The sequence below is a fragment of the Geotrypetes seraphini genome, chromosome 4, assembly GCF_902459505.1.
Source record: "Geotrypetes seraphini chromosome 4, aGeoSer1.1, whole genome shotgun sequence".
Lineage (NCBI taxonomy): Eukaryota > Metazoa > Chordata > Amphibia > Gymnophiona > Dermophiidae > Geotrypetes > Geotrypetes seraphini.
The window spans coordinates 259309789-259328301 of NC_047087.1; the positions used below are offsets into that span (position 1 = coordinate 259309789).

General features: G+C 44.0%; 1 protein-coding gene across 3 annotated transcripts in view; it reads right to left on the reverse strand.

Annotated features, from left to right (window-relative positions):
- PLCE1 (phospholipase C epsilon 1) overlaps positions 1-18513 on the reverse strand; it is a 496428-nt gene that overhangs the window by 146299 nt on the left and 331616 nt on the right. For all 3 annotated transcript variants that reach the window (XM_033942327.1, XM_033942328.1, XM_033942326.1), the window contains exons 5-7: positions 8030-8175; positions 7074-7332; positions 575-783 (exon numbers count right to left, since the gene is read on the reverse strand). In XM_033942327.1, the coding sequence (XP_033798218.1) occupies positions 575-783; positions 7074-7332; positions 8030-8175 (614 nt within the window). The remainder of the gene's footprint in view (positions 1-574; positions 784-7073; positions 7333-8029; positions 8176-18513) is intronic.

Genomic DNA, 18513 nt, shown 5'->3' on the forward strand with positions numbered 1-18513 from the left:
GTTAAGAAAAACCACTTAGATTTTAACCTTGGTTTTATATTTGCGGTATATTAAATATATTGAACTTGAACTCTGTGTGTCGGAATAACAGAATACAAAACAAAGCTTGAGAGGAACTGGAAAAGATACATTAGAGTAGAAATTCACAACCCAATCCTCAGGACACACCAAGCCAGTTTGGTTTTCAAGAGATCCACAATGAATACGCCTCCACTGAATGCAAATCTCTGTCATGAACATTCATTGTGGGTATCTTAAAAACCTGAGAACTCCTGCACTAGAGAAGATTCTTGTGGTCACTAAGGGCTCCTTTTACTAAGGTGCGCTAGCGTTTTCAGCGCACGCAGCAGATTAGCATGCGCTACGTGGCTAGAACAAACGCCAGCTCAATGCTGGCGTTAGCATCTAGCGCACGGGGCATTGTAGCATGTGCTATTCCACGCCTTAATGCCCTAACGCAGCTTAGTAAAAGGAGCCCTAAATATATCTTCAACAGCATTAAATGTTACAGGGAGAGAAAGCAGCACCCATAAAGCCAACAAGATCTTACAGAGAAAAAAATGGGAAGCCTTACTGATATCTGTTCCTGTCCTTAAAAGAGTTTTTTCTCGAGCTGCCCCCTTCACTGAAGCCGTCATCTGTTTCTTCGGACTCCATACTTCGATTACAGCTGCGGATGATCTGCAGGATATTGTTCACCGTTGACTCTTTGTCCGCATTATTTAAACCATCTTTTCCAACACGCTGCAAGAAGTTGTCTTGCCCATTGTAATCTGAAACAAACTAAGAGGCAAGCCAGATTAAAAACGGTTGGCAGTAATGGCCTAGCTTCTGGTGTAAGGGCATGCAGTCTACCCGGTCTGATGGCCTTAGCGTTATGGACACTCTCAAAACTTCAAACAATGGGACTTGTGAATTCTAATTTATTCTTTTTTTTTAATTATTTATCAATATAATTCACAAAAATAACTTTACAAAGGAATAATAACAATGTTACATATTATATTATCAATCCTCAATATATATACTAAAAATAAAGAACATTATTATTATCTAGGTCACAAAAGGAGGGAAAGCAATTCCAGCATACAAAGGGAAGAATGGTTAAATATAAGAAAAAGCAAAAAATGATAATGCCAGTCATAATTAAACATTACACTGGTTCTGCTACTGTTGCTCTCGTAACTCCTATGCTCTCAAGGAAAAATTGGAACTGAGGAGGTTCCAAAAAGACATATTTTCTAACAAAATAACACATATCTCAACTGAAACTTTGCCCCTAAAGACAAAACTTGATTTTGTAAGTCCAAAAACTGTTTTCTTTTAGCTTGTGTCCTCTTCAAACCACTAATTTTCCCCTCTATGACTCTACACCCATTAGTGCGAAAAAATAGTTTTAGCAGGGTCTCCTTGTCTTCAAGAAAAACAAAAGTTACAAAAGTGTGGATCTTTCTACTACTACTTCCACAGAACTTTCCAGTATCTCTGAAATGTTAAGACTATCTGAAGATACTTCTTCCATAAGTTTCTGGGCCTTTTGTATTTAAAGCCCTTCGATTAATAGGAATGTAATATATTTTTATTCAGAGGAGGAAAATTAGTTTCTTCATATACTGCCATTATTCTAATACTATTGGAACTTTCATCCACATGTTGTTTTATTGTGTATGTTGGCAATCTTTTTTTTGGGTGTCCATAGTATATACAATTTTCTTATTAATGAAACCCTAACCTAATACTTAAATCCTATTTCTTATCTGTCAAGTTTCTTGACCCTCACAGGAAATTGTCTGATATCCATATTCCTATTACACTCCAAGGCCAAAATTCGATATATGGCACAAAAAAAATTAGCGCTATTCTATAAATGTGCTCCAAGTTGGGCCTAGCACCAGGATCCATGCCTAACTTTTAACTACAAAGGATTTTCCTCCTATTTTATTTCTTTCCCCTTCCACCACAACATATCTAATTTGGTCATTTCAGAGACATAATCAGCTAAATGTCAGACACCAGCACTGCCTTTCCTCCTCTTCTTGGGGGGCTGTGAACTCTGCCTCCACAGTTCTTGGAATCAAACCCATATTCCTTCCTATGACAGTACTCAGTAGTGGCATTGAACCACCAGACCATCCAATTTTAATCATTTCACCCCCCCCTTTACAAAACCATAGTGCGGTTTTTAACGCCGGCCACGGCAGTAGCAACTCAGACGCTCATAGAATTCCTTTGAGGGTGGTGCTAAAAACTGTGCTACGGTTTTGTAAAAAAGGGGGGGGGGGAAGGGTTAATAAGAAGAGAAAAACCAAACAAAAAGGAAAGGAGTCTTAACTAAAAACATAATAAAAGCATTGCCATACAATCATGAGAAAGACTTGATGATTTTATGCAGAGAACAAAACATTATTTATATTCTGTAAGTAAGCTATGAAATCATTACTCATAATACATTTTATAGTTTGCAAAAAATTAAAATTCCATTAAATTTTTAAATAGACAAATTGATCCTGCTGATAATATTTTGTAGTTTTGAGGTAATGAGGGTAACCAAGTATGATCTCTCTTTGGTAATATACATAGATCAACGGCTAAGTGCTATTGGCAGAAGGCAGCAGTCAGTTGGAAGAGCTCCCCAGTTTGTGAAATAACCATGCCTAACGCTATTGTGAAAGTACAGATTAGTTTACAACAGTTCTATGGTGCGGCAGTTCAATTAGTCATGAGTAGAGATGTTAAATATATATTTTTAAATGCTCAGAGACCCAAGGTTGCTTTACTATTCACTGCTGGGTCATACGATCTCTTAACACACCTTAATCATTTTGAGCCAATCCAAACGGTTATAAGGAAATCTTTCCATGTAGAGCTACCAAGTTACTCAGTTCCAAGAGGGGTTTTTTGGGGGCTGGTCCTAGCTTTGAACTTCTATCCTAAAGCAGGGTGGTATTTGTAGTTCCCTTATTCTACGCACTGAAATCAATTGTAGGTCCCATAATGCAATCTGATAGGGCTGTTAGAAATTCAGGACTAGCCTAAAATTTCCCTTCTGGAATTCATTGCTCAGCAGCTCTGCCCCAAGACTGCACATGAACCTGTTTGAGAGGAGAGAAGTGGGGAGGGTGGAAAAAGGTAAGTAATGCTGCGATTATGCCTAACTGAAGAATCCAGGCACATGGCCACAGATCATGTCTCCGTCCAAGGGGGTGTGTAGAGTTTCAGATTGTAAAAATGAGTTTGGAATCTGCTGTAAGCTGATAGCTTCTGGAGATGTGAAAATTTATACTATAGAGCAGTTGCCAGCACATCTTTTGTCTTAGAACATTCCACAAACGCTTCCGACATCATATCACAGATTAATATACAAACTTCGTTAGCTGTGTTGAATTTTGTTTGTACCTTATTGCTCTCTAGTTACCCGTAACTAGAAGGAAATAATAAGGAAGAGATGATGACAGTAAGGTGCTAGTTGTCTATTTATTTTATTGTTTGTATTGTTTTTTGCGTTATTTATAGTGTTTTGTATTGATTGTTCATTTACTGTTGATTTTGTATGTAATTTTGTAACCCGCCCTGGGCAAGGGCAGGATATACTCACTAACCATCTTTTGAAACCATTACTTAAATTTAGCCAAAGGGGGTGAAATGCTTTCCTCTCAGTATGTATGAATATACACTACCACACCAGTACACAGCCTTGAGAGGAGGAAATCATGTTTTCATTTTGGGACCACAGATTTAGGGCTCCTTTTATCAAGCCGCGCTAGCGGGGTTAACGCACAAAACTTTTCATCACGTGCTAACCCCCGTGCTGGCCTAAAAACTACCGCCTGCTCAAGAGGAGGCGGTAGCGGCTAGCACGGCCGGCGGTTTAACCCATGCTATTACGCGCATTACACCGCTAGCGCGGCTTGTTAAAAGGAGCCCTTAATCTCCTCCTGGTCTTTTTAAGGAGCTGATGGGTGAAGGTGAAACCTCTCTGTAAGGTTAGGAGGGAATGAACACAAATCTCCTGACATGCAAAGAAAATAAAGGGGGTCTTTTACTAAGGCATGCTAGCCAATTTAGCGCACGCTAAATTGGCTAACGCACCCATTATATTGTATGGACGCGTTAGCATTTAGCGTGCGCTAATCGGCAAGCACTCCTTGTAAAAGACCCTCAAAGTCTTTTAAGAAGGTTTTGGTTTTTTTCTCCTGCAACGTTCCAGTACACTATTTTAGCCCTATTTATCTATACAGAATTATTTCAATCAACTTGAACCTGAACTAGTCTATTTAAATTAATTATTTCTTTATAGCAGGGGTTCTCAGTCTAGTTTCTCATGACACACCCAGACAGTCACATTTTCATGATATCCACAATAATATGCACAATGTCCAGTATATTTGCATGCACTTCCTCCATGTATGCAGCTCTGTCTCATGCATATTTATTCTGGATATACTGAAACCCTGACTGGCTTGGACTAAAAAAAGGTTAGGGCTCTTCAGCTTGGAAAACAGAAGACTGAGATGAGATATGATTGAAGTCTATAAAACCCTGAGTGGTGTAGGACGGGTAGAAGTGGATCAATTTTTCACTCCATCAAAAATTACAAAGACTAAGGGACACTCGATGAAGTTACAGGGAAATACTTTTAAAACAAAGAATAGTTAAGCTCTGGAAAGTGTTAAGAGCGGTTAATAGAATCATAGAAACATGACGGCAGATAAAGGCCAAATGGCTCATCTATTCTGCCCATCTGCAGTAACCATTATCTCTTTCTCTCTTTGAGAGATCCAACGTGCCTATCCCACGTCCTCTTGAATTCAGACACAGTCTCTGTTTCCACCACCTCTTCTGAGAGACTGTTTCACGCAAAGTTTGAACAATTTCCAAGAGGAAAAGTCCATAGTCTGTTATTGAGACAGACATGGGGGAAGCCACTGCTTGCTCTTGGTTGGTAGCATGGAATGTTGCTACTATTTGGGTTTTTGTCAGGTGCTAGTGACCTGGATTGGTCACCGTGAAGATGGGCTACTGGGCTAGATGAACTATTGGTCTGTCCCAGTAAGGCTATTCTTATATAATATGTTTTCTCTCAGCCTCTCTTGCCCTCTCAACCCCTTATCTACACTGCAGCTCTTCTGTGTTGTCTGCTGCTAGCCTTCTTTAAGAATGTCTGACCAATGGGCTGCTGTGACAGAGAAGGCATCCCATCACCAGAATCTCTGAATTTATGGAAGACAACCTGGGTGTAGGGTGACCTAATTGAACTTTGGTTTCTCTCAGGATAAAGAGAGGGTTCCTGTGTGGGTGGTTGTAGATGGTTAGATAAGTTACATGGGAGGTAGCAGGGATAGATTATCCATTATACAGTATATCCATTATATATTCCTGAACTGTAGAAGTGAAAGACTGTTGGACTATAACTGATCTGTGGAACATCTGCATATAGACAATTCAAAGATACCTGGGAGTTTGCTACTCACCCTGAGAGTAAAAGGGGTTGGAAAATAAACTCCTAGAGAACTTGTTAGGAGCTCTTGGGTAGAGGGGATGAATGCTGGTGACTTGCCTAACTCTCAGTAAGACCAACCTGACTGGCCATGACCAGTACTGAACTGTGTAGCTGGTAGTGACCAGTAGAGCTTGGAGTGACCAGAGCATCCAGGAGGGACCAGACTGCTCCAATTTGATTCACTGTGACCACTAATGAACTGTATGACTGACGGTGACTGGTAGAGATTAGAATGACTGGAGAGTCCAGGAAAGAACCAGAGAGTGACCAGACAGATTCAGGTGCAGCAGTTACGCGGTCTACGTTTTCCAGGTAGGTGGCAAATCATAGGACAAGACTAAGGCGAGACAGCTGCAGATGGAGGTGGGAACAGTAGCCACAGAGACACTGCCTTAGCAACCTTCAGTCCTGCTTTTCCCTGGAGCCCATTGGCAGGTTAAGCTTCCTTAGGAATATCTGACCAATGGGCTGCAGGGAGAGCCAAGAACAATAACTATAAACGGTTCATAGTCATTTGCGCACGGGACTTTGGCGTGCCGACATTGCAGCGCAGACAATTCGGCGCAAGACCCCAGCGCACCGCCTAAAAAGTTACTTTTAAAGAGCTCCGACGCGGAGTGTGGGGAGGAACTCCCCCAGTTTACTTCATACTCTTTGCGCTGCCGTAGGGGGGGGGGGGGTTGGAACCCTCCATTATAGAGTAAACTTAACTTTTTCCCAATTTTTTAGGAAAAAGTTAAGTTTTCTCTATAATGGGGGGAGTTGCACCCCCCACACCCCCCCAAAGGCAGCACAAAGAGTATGAAGTAAAGTGGGGGGTTCCCCCCACACCCCCCGTCGAAGTTCTTTAAAAGTAACTTTTTAGGTGGCATGCTGGGGTCTTGCGCCGAATTGTCTGCGCTGCAATGTCGGCGCGCCAAAGTCTCGCATGCTTTTGTCCCGTCACCCTATAAACACAGTGCCTTAGCAGCCTTGAGTCCTGCTTTTCCATAAATGTGTCTTTGCTACTCATATGTTTTCCCTCAGCCTCTCTTACCCTCAGAACTCCTTACATACAGTGCAGCTCTTCTGTGCTGTCTTTGTTAGTCCTGCTTTTCCCTGCACTGTATTGGCTGGTTAAACTTCCCTAGGAATGTCTAACCAATGGGGCTACAGGGGGAGGTGGGAGTAGTAGTAACAGAGACACTGCCTTTCTGTTTTCCCCAACAGCAGTACATTAGGAAAATCTCTCATTTGACTCCCCCTCCCCCCACAATCAGTTCTGCTAAACTCCAGACCTAGCTTACTTTCTCGAACCCCATTTCATCAAAATCCATAGGGACATTTCAATATCTAATTCAGGGACATACACATAAACCTACAATTATTGTTCCGTTTATATAATAGGATGAGTTCTATCTGCACATATTTTGTTCCAGAATTTGGATAATTTGCAAATTTTGATCAATCTAAATTTCAAACTTAGCTAAGCTCCCAAGTACCAGGCTTGGGGAGATCTCTGTATTCCGCCATATTGTGTATGTTGCTTGGAAACCACCTAGGTTTTTAGGTGGAGTATAAATAAATAACTTACCTCTAAAGTTTCATCCTGAGAATTGTAGCGTGGACAGAGTCTGAGAAGACTGGCTGCTCCATCGAGGACTTCACAGAGCTCCTTCAGAAAGACACCGCAGAAGGGAACCACTTTACAGCCTGGGATATGGAGAGCCCGGTTCACCACCTTCCTATACTCAGAGGAGGACTCATGCTGTGCCATTGCATCTTTCAAGCTTCGCATGGTTTCAATGTCAGACTGGTCCATAAACTGCCACATTTTTAAAACTTTCCTTGACCTATTTTCCAAAGAAGGGTTTCAGAAACCACTTTCAAAACAAAAGAATGATTTGCAGATTTCAAATACTAGCATAAACTTATGTGGATGGATCAGTAGCTCCTTGTGTTTAACTTCATTTATCAAATAGCTAATTACTTCTAACCCCAGGGTTTCCCAAATTTGTTCAGATGACTCCACAGTCAGTTAATACCAGCCTCTGCTCTGATTCAATCCCCATGTGTAGCCAGCTACATTTCTCCCAGCTAGTCCACATCATCTATCTAATGACTTCTCATAGCCACTGCCACAAGCTAGCCATTCCCCAGGCTTCCCGTTAGGCCAGCTTGCCTGATAGTGATATTCATTTTATGGTCTGCAATTCTGCTGGAAAAGGACTTTTCTCCCCTCTGAACTGTGTGGCTCTCAGCAAGTTCGAGCCACATGTGCAGGGTCTCCCGTGCTGGTCTCATGATACTTAAATACCCAAGATCAGAATGAAAGTTTCTGCATCACGTAGCTGAAACTCGCAGAGAGCTGTGCAGTACTGAGAAAAGGAAATCCTGTTTCATTGGTGATAGCAGGAAAACAACAGTACAAAAATCCCAGGGGCTGAGAGAACTTTCTAGTCACCACGGCTAAAGTAAGTGGCATATACTGGTCTCTCTCATTATATCCAGCATATTTTTTATTGTCATTCTCTGCTTCTTGAAAGGTACCTGAGACCTGCAAGGAATTCCATCACAGCATTATAGTTGCCCATGTTCCAGCAGCACTTTGCCACATGCACCAAATGCGAGAAGACTTCTCGTTTTTCTTCCATAGAGCCTGCAGTCAGGATCAACCACGTCACCCAGGAGCTCACCTTAAAAACAGATGCACATATTTATTTATTTATTTTATTTCTATATCACAAAGCAATCAAATGCACACACAAAAAGGTTCACAACCAACATTAAACCATATCTATATCTATCAAGTGTACAATGGCATCTATAATCACACGGTTTGGCGGTACAAGCCATATTCTAATTTTAAATAATTGCTACATCTGGAAAGGCACACTCTCTTAGTCGTGACTTCTTGCGTTGGGGTCTCTCTGAACTACTCAACTCCAGGGCATTTAAACTCCTCCCTGCTTGAGCCCCACCCCCTTGACTCAGCAGGATTCTCCCACCTACCCTAAGGTAGCTTACTCTTAGCCTCTGTGAGCTGGCTCCCTGCTATAAGATAGCATAATCGCAATATCAGTGAGGGAGTGCTCGTCACTATCTCACTCACTCCTTCACAGCAGTGTACAAAATCATAATGATATACAGCAACCACTTACACCCACTCTTACAACTTGTCCCTCCATATTCGCTGTGATAGGGGGATTAACAGTCCCGTGAAGACAGAAAAACTGCAAATAACTTTTTCATATGTTATTCGCTGTTTTCTATTAAAAACCATTGTGAATATGGTGAAACCACAAATAACATGGTGAGAGACCTGGCCTGTTCCTGAAGGAGAGGCAAAACATAGTGAAGAAAGTGCTGGGAATCAGCGATTATCTCTGTAAACACTCGGAATCAGCGATTTCTCTATGCAAGGTGACATAATTTTTGGGGGAGGAGCCAGCAAGCTAAAAACTGTGAATAATCGAAATTGCGATGGCTGAAACCGTGAATATGGAGGAAGAAGTGTAGACCTTAAGGCACTTGCACAGATAACTGGCACTTTCACTGCATTTACGTATACAAGTAGCAAATATACAAAAACATACATATTTATCAGCTTGCCCCTCACATGCACAGCTTATCCATTTGAAGTTAATCTGCTATTTCAGCATTCAAACCTCAACAGTTGGATTTTGCTATTCTCTGTATAGCATAAAGGTCCACAACTGGCCCATCTCATATTCCACCTCAATTTAAAATGCATAGCTTGGGTCATATAAGCAAACTCCACAGCAAAAAAATTTGCCTAAGTCTACATACCACTTATATAGTCCAAGTGGTTTACAGTCAGGTACGCAAGCATTTTCCCTCTCTGTCCTGAAGGCTCACACTCTATCTAATGCAGGGGTGTCCAACCTTTTGGCTTCCCTGGGCCGCACTGGCTGAAAAAAATGTTTCTGGGGCCGCACAAACGCTGCAGCAAGACAGAGGAGGGAGCCGGCAAGATGGTAAACACCCGGGGGCAGCAGAGGAAAACACTGCATCGCCCTCGACCGGGGCCGTTCAAAATACTTCACGGGGCCGCATGCGGCCCTTGGGCCGCTTGTTGGACACCCCTTATCTAATGTACCTGGGGCAATGGGGGATTAAGTGATTTTCTACGTCCTATAACTTTCTCACTGCTATGCTCAAAAGTAAATTGAATTGCACCACAATTTCATTGGAAGTTGCATACATTTCAAAACTTATTGAAATAATAAATGATAAGGGGAGAGCCTCAGATCCCCGTGCGTAACTGTTAGTCGCTGCCGCACTGGAAAGGGAAAAAGGTCTTCACCGGCTCTTAATCCCCCTCCTACCCACAGCAAGACACTTTGAATTTTTTTAAAAATGTGTCAAAATATATCAAAACCACTTAGCTATAGGTGGAGTAGTTAATATGATGTTTAAATGTCATTATATCCCTGCCTTCAATAAGTTTTGAAGTGTATGAAACTTCCAATGAAATTGTGGTGTAATTCAATTTACTTTTGAGCATAGCAGTGAGAAAGTTATAGGACGTAGATTTTGATTTTCTTTCTCATTCCTGTATATAGGTGTTTTTGGATTAAGTGATTTTCCCAGGGTCACAAGGAGCAGCATGGGATTTGAACCCACAACTTCAGGGTGCCAAGGCTGTAGCTCTAACCACTATCAAAACCACCTTTCAAATGTCGTATATCAAATACAAAACTACCCATAAGGAAAAAACTTTGTTTGAGAGTGAATTCAAACACATTCGTTCCAGAGATAACCAATCTCAAGTGTGTGCAGTCGGACCTCAGAACAAATCTTGAGGGCAAACTTCTATGCAGACTATCATTGATCGTTTATATCTCGGTCTTAGTCTGAGTTTTTTATAGTTTTATCAAGTGCTAAATATTTGAAATTGAAGTGACGTAGTACTTAACTTGACGGAAGATCTCCGTTTCGCCCGAATCAAAGTTAATCACTATTCGTGCAGCTGTAACCTACACAAGGAACTCAACACCAGCATCATATCGCCGCTAAAGCGCAGAACTGAAGTGCTCTAACCACTATGCCACACATTCCTCAAATATCATGAGACCAGAATGGGAGTCCCTGCACATGTGGCTCGAACTTGCTGAGAGCCACACAGTTCAGAGGGGGAGCTCATCTTAAAAAAGAAGGGGTAACCATAGCTATTAAATGCTGATGCTTAAACTGATATGTATACTTGGAATCAGTGTTGAGTAATAATATTAGAAGGTCAGTACTTAGTGTTTAGTTTAGAACTGGGTTGTTTTTTTTTGGGGGGGGGCATATCGTTGTATTTCCACTTGCCATTAATTTAAGAACATAAGAATTGCCGCTGCTGGGTCAAACCAGTGGTCCATCGTGCCCAGATGTCCGCTCCTACGGCAGCCCTTAGGTCAAAGAGCAGCGCCCTAACTGAGTCTAGCCTTACCTGCGTATGTTCTGGTTCAGCAGGAACTTGTCTACCTTTGTCTTGAATCCCTGGAGGGTGTTTTCTCCTATAACAGTCTCCGGAAGAGCATTCCAGAGTTCTACCACTCTCTGGGTGAAGAAGAACTTCCTTACGTTTGTACGGAATCTATCCCCTTTTATCTTTAGAGAGTGCCCTCTCATTCGCTCTACCTTGGAGAAGGTAAACAACCTGTCTTTATCTACTAAGTCTATTCCTTTCATTATCTTGAATGTTTTGATCAAGTCCTCTCTCCTCTTTTCAAGGGAGAAGAGGCCCAGTTTCTCTAATCTCTCACTATACGGCAACTCCTCCAGCCTCTTAACCATTTTAGTCACTCTTCTCTGGACTCTTTAGAGTAGTATTATGTCCTCCTTCATGTACAGCGACCAGTGCTGGACGCAGTATTCCAGGTGGGGGCATATAATGGCCCGGTACAGGGCCATGATAACCTTCCCCGATCTGTTTGTGATCCCCTTCTTAATCATTCCTAGCATTCTGTTCTCCCTTTTTGCCACCGCCGCGCATTGCGCGGACAACTTCATTGACTTGTCTACCAGTACTCCCAAGTCTCTTTCCTGGGAGATCTCTGAGTACTACATCGGACATTCTGTATTCGTGTATAAGATTTTTGTTACCGACATGCATCACCTTATGCTTATCCACTTTAAACCTCATTTGCCATGTCACAGCCCATTTCTCGAGCGTGTAAGGATTGCCTTAAGCATATCCTCGAACATCGGCACCGAGACCAAGGGAGGTTGGTTCTGGGGTGCAGCAGTGCGCTCCTTTGGGGGCGACCTCGAGGAAGAGTATTCCATAAGTGAGGAAGCACGCTTAGAATGATGCTTCGAAGAGGCCGACAAAGCGGCACTCGCATGAGACTCCGAGATAGGCTTCTTTGCTGGCACACCTGAGAAGGCAAGAGGAGACTTACCCAAGGCTGGAGTAGTAGGAGGAACCGAGGCCGGGGACTTCGAGGTCGAGGGGGACTTCGAGGCTCGAGGCCTGTCCCGCCAAATCCTTAGGGCCAAACAGTTGAAGAATCTTGGCCACTGTCCGACGAAGAGCAAGCGGTTGCAAAGTCGTTCAACGCGGACGCGATTCAGTGCGGTGCTCCTCACCCAGGCACTCTACACATCAATGATGAGGATCGGTGATGGAGATAACCCGGTTGCACTTAGTACAGTTTTTGAACCCGGAGCGAGGCCGGTATATAAGCAAAAAGGCGGCCGCGGCCCCGTGAGGTCAAGCAGCCAGATCAAGACTGGAGGCTCGGTTGAAAATACAGGAAAGAAAATAACAAAGACGCGAGCATAGTGACTTAAACGAAAACAAAAAAAAGAAAGCCACAGTGCAAGAGGGACGAGATCGCGCGTAGCAAAGGAGCAGTGCTTCTGGCTCCACGGAAAACACTGAACTGAGGCTGAGGAGGCATATGCCCTAGACTGGGCAGGAGGGGCTCGCGCGCATGCGTGGGCCAATCGCAAGCTTGAAGGTCTTCAAGCAAGTCTGCTTGCGAAAATGTCCACTAGGGGGCTCCGTCGGTGACGTCACCCACATGTAGAAAATATGCTGCCTGCTTGTCCTGGGATAATTATAGTTTCATCCCATATGAAGATCTATTTTTGTTCAATTAAATCATTCTTCAAGGTTTTCTTTCCCAGAAAAGGCAAAGGAATAGCTAGAATTCACATGGAAAACTAAGTTGAATCAACGGTTCCATTGTACAGTGCAATTCCCTGAGGTTTCATTTTTGTTCTTGTCTAAATATTGTTATCGTCATGAAGTTAAAAAACCCTCATGCTCTGTTTACACACACTGGGCATCATTCTTTTAGGACCAAAGAGTTTAGACATGAGTTCCTAAGTTTACGCTTTATTTGACCTTCCTCCAAAAATGGTGACATAAAGAAAGGGGCTTGTCCTTAGTGATGTTGTTCTATTAAAGTTATGAACTACTGAAGCGACTATAAAACCTGAAAACATGAACTGAAAATTTTCAGAACATACTTTGAATTTACACACAGTTTTGCTAAATCCTAAATCAGGATGTGGGCAACCTTTATACACAGAGGGCTGTATGAATGTCAGTACTCTCCCTGGCAGGCCGTAACATTATGTGATGTCAGAGGCTCACAGACCAGCTGTAACACATAAATAAGTAAAAGATTTAATTAAAATGATGGAAACAAATTGCTAGAGTGGCTATTCTGAAAATATTTGTGAAATAGAGTACAATATTTAAAAATAACCATAACTCTGGTTTCATAGGCAGCGGGTTGCTTTTTGTTTAAGGGGGGGGGAGCAAAAGCTCCATCCTAGACCTCTCTCTCTGGTTCCTGCCTCCACCACATATCTCCTCCCCAGCCGTTCTCACTTTAAATCGGGCAGTGACAATGAGTGAGCCTGCTGCCATCGGCCGGCCCCAGAAGTCTTCATTCTGCAGCAATTGGATGCTGCCGAATGAAGACTTCCAGGGCATGCCGACGGCAGCAGGCTCAACTCATTGCCTCTACCTGAAGATTTAAAATGAGAGCGGCTGGGGAGAAGGTGGGTGGGGGAGGCAGGAGAACCAGTACAGGGATTCAAACAGGGATTGGACAGATTCCTGAGGGAAAAGGGGATCGTGGGGTACTGAGGGAGGTGCTGGGGTGTTGCATAAGTATAGACAGCTCACCAGGTCGTGCAGGTGCAAGGCCGGAGGGTTAGGACATTGATGGGAAGATAGGACTTCGATGAGAAACCTAGGGGGCAAGGGGGCCCCTTCTGGTGATTAAGGCAGGTCATGACCTGTTGGGCCGCCGCGGGGGCGGACTGCTGGGCGGGATGGACCTCTGGTCTGACCCGGCAGAGGCACTGCTTATGTTCTTATGTTCTGACCAACCACCAATTTTGGGGGGGCCATGGCCCCTGTGGCTACCCCCGTTCTGATGCCAGCGCCTGATTCAATGACATTTTCTGTGTTTTCTGTCTCATGGGCTGTATGAAATTCAATGGTGGGCCACAGACTGCCCACCCCTGTCCTGAATCATACAGGGACAGTTATCCTGAACATCTTTTCTGTAACTGGGGAACACAAATAGGGATATCAAAGCATTAATCATCTCTATTTTACATGTTTGCGGTATATGACGGAGGATCTCATTTTAGTAAATCAAGGGCAGCTTTTGCACTATATAGTACAGTCTTACATGTCTCTGCTTCCACTATCTCTTCAATAATGAAAGCCTGGTCAGACCATGTAGTACAGTGGTCTCAAACTCAAACCCTTTGCAGGGCCACATTTTGTATTTGTAGGTACTTGGAGGAACGCAGAAAAAATAGTTAATGTCTTATTAAAGAAATGACAATGGGCAGGATCACGGCAGAGGGAACGTGCTGCTGAGGACGATGGCAGCCTACAAGGATCGCTACAACACCGGCAATCTTCTCTGCAGGCTGCGGTAATTATCTGAAGATAAGAGCGGGGGGCCAGGGGGAAGCCGGAGGACACTGCAAAGAGCTGGCAGCACTAGTACAGACCGTGGGCCACAAAATAGGACCTGGTGGGCCACATGTGGTCCCCGGGCTGCGAGTTTGAGACCACTAATGCCTGGATGCCTCTTTGGTTTGGCCGATCCAGTTGAACACATCCCGCGTACTTCTGGTGAGCAAAGGCAGTGAAAATGTCTTTTATCACCTGTTTGTATAGCTGCTACCGTCTTACCTACAATGGTGGCAACAGCAGCTCACAGAGCCACAGATGCTGTGCTACATTAAAGTTTCACACCACATATCCACTTCTGAAGGGTACATAACAATAGCCTTACTGGGTCAGACTAAAGGTCCATCAAGCCCAGTAACCTGTTCTTACTGTGGCCAACTAATACCTAGCCAAAACTCCAAAACTAGCAACTTTCCATGCTTTCTCAAGGGACCCTCGGCCACAAGAGGGCACCCGCTCAAACTCAGGGGCGGAAAATTTCATGGCGACACCAGAAAGTATTTCTTCACAGAGAGAGTGGTTGATCATTGGAACAAGCTTCCAGTGCAGGTGATCGAGGCAGACAGCATGCCAGACTTTAAGAATAAATGGGATACCCATGTGGGATCCCTATGAGGGTCAAGATAAGGAAATTGGGTCATTAGGGCATAGACAGGGGGTGGGTAAGCAGAGTGGGCAGACTTGATGGGCTGTAGCCCTTTTCTGCCGTCATCTTCTATGTTTCTATGTTTCTAATAACAGACTATGGACTTTTCCTCCAGGAAACTGTCCAAATCCTTTGTAAAACCAGTTACACTATCTGCTCTTACCACAACCTCTAGCAATGCGTTCCAGAGCAAGGCTAGAGCAAAAAAGAAAAGCATTTCACACGGGGGAGGGAGGGAAACCTGTTATTTAAATTCAGTTCAGAAGAACAGGGTTTATTCTCCCCCCCATACACATTTTTTTTTTTTTTTACAAAGCCAAGCTAGCGGCAGCGGCTGCTGCTGCAGTAACTGCCCCAAAGTCCATAGGGATTCAAAGGGCTTTGGGGCTTTTGTCATTTAAAAAAAGACAATTGCCAGGGCAGACATTGACCAAGAAAACAAACAGAAATAAGTGGCCTCCTCATTAGGGTCACCAGATATCCGGGAAACCCCGAACATGTCCTCTTTTTAGAGGACTGCCTGGCGGGATTTCCAAAACTCGGCGCTTAGTCTGAGTTATGGAAGGCCCCAAGCTTGGGGCCATGTCTGGATGTCCTCTGCGCCTGCGCAGACCTCAACGCGATGATGTCACACCTTGCGCACATGCAAGTGATGCCATCGAGTCAATATCTGCAAATGCGCAGAGAACATCCAGATATGGCCCTGAGCTCGGGGGAAAGAGACATGTGATTCATGAGAGAGGGGGGGGCGCGAGCTGAGAGCAGAGTGGTGGAGGGGCAGAGCAAAGCGGGGCTGGGGACAGAGTGGGGCAGGGCCAGGTGTCCTCTGTTTTTCAAAGAGGAAAGCTGGTAACCCTTTTACTCATTATATTCTAGTGCTGACAGCTGTATTCTGTTAGCTTCCTAACTCTAGTTTTTTTTTAATGAAAATTTATCACTCATTTTGCAAGCATTAATAAAATGCAGTACCTAGGAATGCAGATATCCAGCCAGTTGACATTAATAACAGAAACCAGAAGATACAAGACAGTCTCCTTGTTTAATGTCATAAAACAAATGTAATTTTGTTTGTAAGTCAGATTAATATGAAAGGTGCTTAAGAAATGGCTTCCTGACTAACTGAGGTAATGACCCTTAAAACCAGTGGTGCTACTGCTAGGGTTCATGTTTCAGGAGGCATCACTCATAGTGGTAGTACCTACCATAAGATTACTACTAGAAAGGGTTACCATTTGTGAAGACAAAGGAGAGGACACATGGCCCCACCTATACTCCACCTAAGCCCCATCTATACTCTACCCATTTCCTTGGCCCCCTTCCCCATCTTTTGTACCCTTTCAGTGCTTCTCTCTATCTTCCTTCCCTCATGGGTGCTTATCTCTCTCTCTCTCTCTCTCTTTCCTTCCAACCTCCCATTCCTGTAGGTGCTTCTTTCTTTCTCTCTGTCTCTCTCGCTCTCTTTCTCTTGCCAACCCCCAACCCTCCCCCCCCCCCCGCAGGCGCCCCTCTCTCTCCTTCCAACCTCCTCTCCTGCTGTTTCACTCTCTCCCCTCCTCTCCAGCACTATCCTACTCCATGTTCTTTTCGCCAGCATTCTCTTTCCATAATGCTTCTCCAGTCACCCCTCCTCCCTACCTCCATAGTGTTTCTCCAGCCCCCTCCATGCTGTTTATCCCTCCCCTCTCTCCTTTCATCCATGCTGTTTTTCCCTCCCTCTCCCTCCATGCTGTTTCTCCAGCCCCCTCCCTCCCATCCTCCAAACTGCTTTTCCAGCGCCCTCACTCCCTCCCTCTATGCTGTTTCTCCAGCCCTCCCTCTCTTCCTTCCTTCATGTTGTTTCTTCCCTCCCCTCCTCTGACACTGTTTCCCCTCACAACCTCTCTAGCTCCCAGTTCCTCCACCTACTTCTTCCCCGGGCCTGGCCACTGTAAATGAATCTTTGGTCATCCAGCAGCAACAATGAGGTAAGCCAACCACCAGCCTGCCCCAGAAGCTGCCTCTCTTTAGTGATTTTCTGTTCCCATGTAGGCAGGACTTGCAGAGCAGTGTTCTCCCTAGGGCCTTTTAGCTGGGCGCTCCGCCCAGCTAATTTAGATGAGCGCCTGGCTGTCATTTTGGTTGCAAATTTGTCTAAGCCTGACTTTTTTTTTTTTTTTTTTAAAGCCCAGCAAGCGGGTTTTCAGCTTTACTTTTTTTTTTTAATTTCCTACTAATGGTTAGTTTTTACAGTTGCAGTTGGAGGCAGAGACTGCAGGCTCATTATGACCAGTGCGCCTCTTTCTGATTGGTTTCGCTCATTATGACCGAGTACGCCTCTTTCTGATTGGTTTCGCTTTATTATTCTAATTGGTTTCGCTCATTATGACCGAGTGCACCTCTTTCTGCTGCTTATCCTGCAAGACAGGCTAGACATTAGTTCTTCAGAAAGAGGAGAGGCGGAAGCTAGTAGCTGCGTGTTTCAGTAATTGCTGCTGGCACACAGAAAAGGAGGGAGAAGGTGCCTAAGAGAAGTAAAGCAGGTCCGAGAAATAGATTCGCTACAGGCTAAGGCGAGAGATAGGTCAGCGATGGAGGGAAGCTTGCTTTCTTCGGGCCTTCCTCGCTGCCTATTTTCTGTTTCCCTGAAGGCAAGACCCGGCAGCGAGGAAGGCCCGAAGCAAACCAGCTTCCCTGCATCGCTGACCTATCTCCCGCCTTAGACTGTAGCGAATCTGCCGACCTGGGGGGTGGGGGAAGGAGAGAAGAAGATGCCAGACCAGGGAAAGGAAAGAAGGAGGGCCCTTGCTCATGTGACGGTATTTTACAGCATCTTTGGAAAAACTAAAGAAGCATGGAAACCTGTGGGAAAGTAAGAAGCTTTTAAACTTGGCAGGGCTAAAACATTATCCAGTGTACCAGTCTGATGAATCAAATTATTTATTTCTTACACGTTAGTATCTCGTTTAAGCTAAAAAGGAAAAAACAAAACACCTCAAGAACAGTAGAAAAACGTGCAGGCTGTCAGTCAAGTCAAATTCTGTAGCTGCTAGGATATTATTTCCATGGTCGTCTTAAATGTGTTGTTTTTTAATTATTATTTCATTTACTATTTTTGCTCTGTCTTCACCGGTGTAATCAGGTTGGGCTACACTTGAGAGTCTGAGTAGGTTAGCAGCAGAAGGATGGGACAATGCCTTGATTTCTCTTGGGTCGATACAGTATGCCACCTCACAATGACATTTTGTGTTAAGGTCACAGCTGTGCAAGGAATATTCCTGGGGAGTTTATGCAAAAATAAAAGTTCTGTATAAAATCCTGTATGTTTTAATTGTTCTTCCCTGCCCTAGACTTGTGCCATACTCATTATTTTTCATCCTTTTCCAGCAATCAGTCCTTAAGGGCCAGTGTAATAAAATGTGGGAGATTATTCCGAGTTCTGTACTAGTA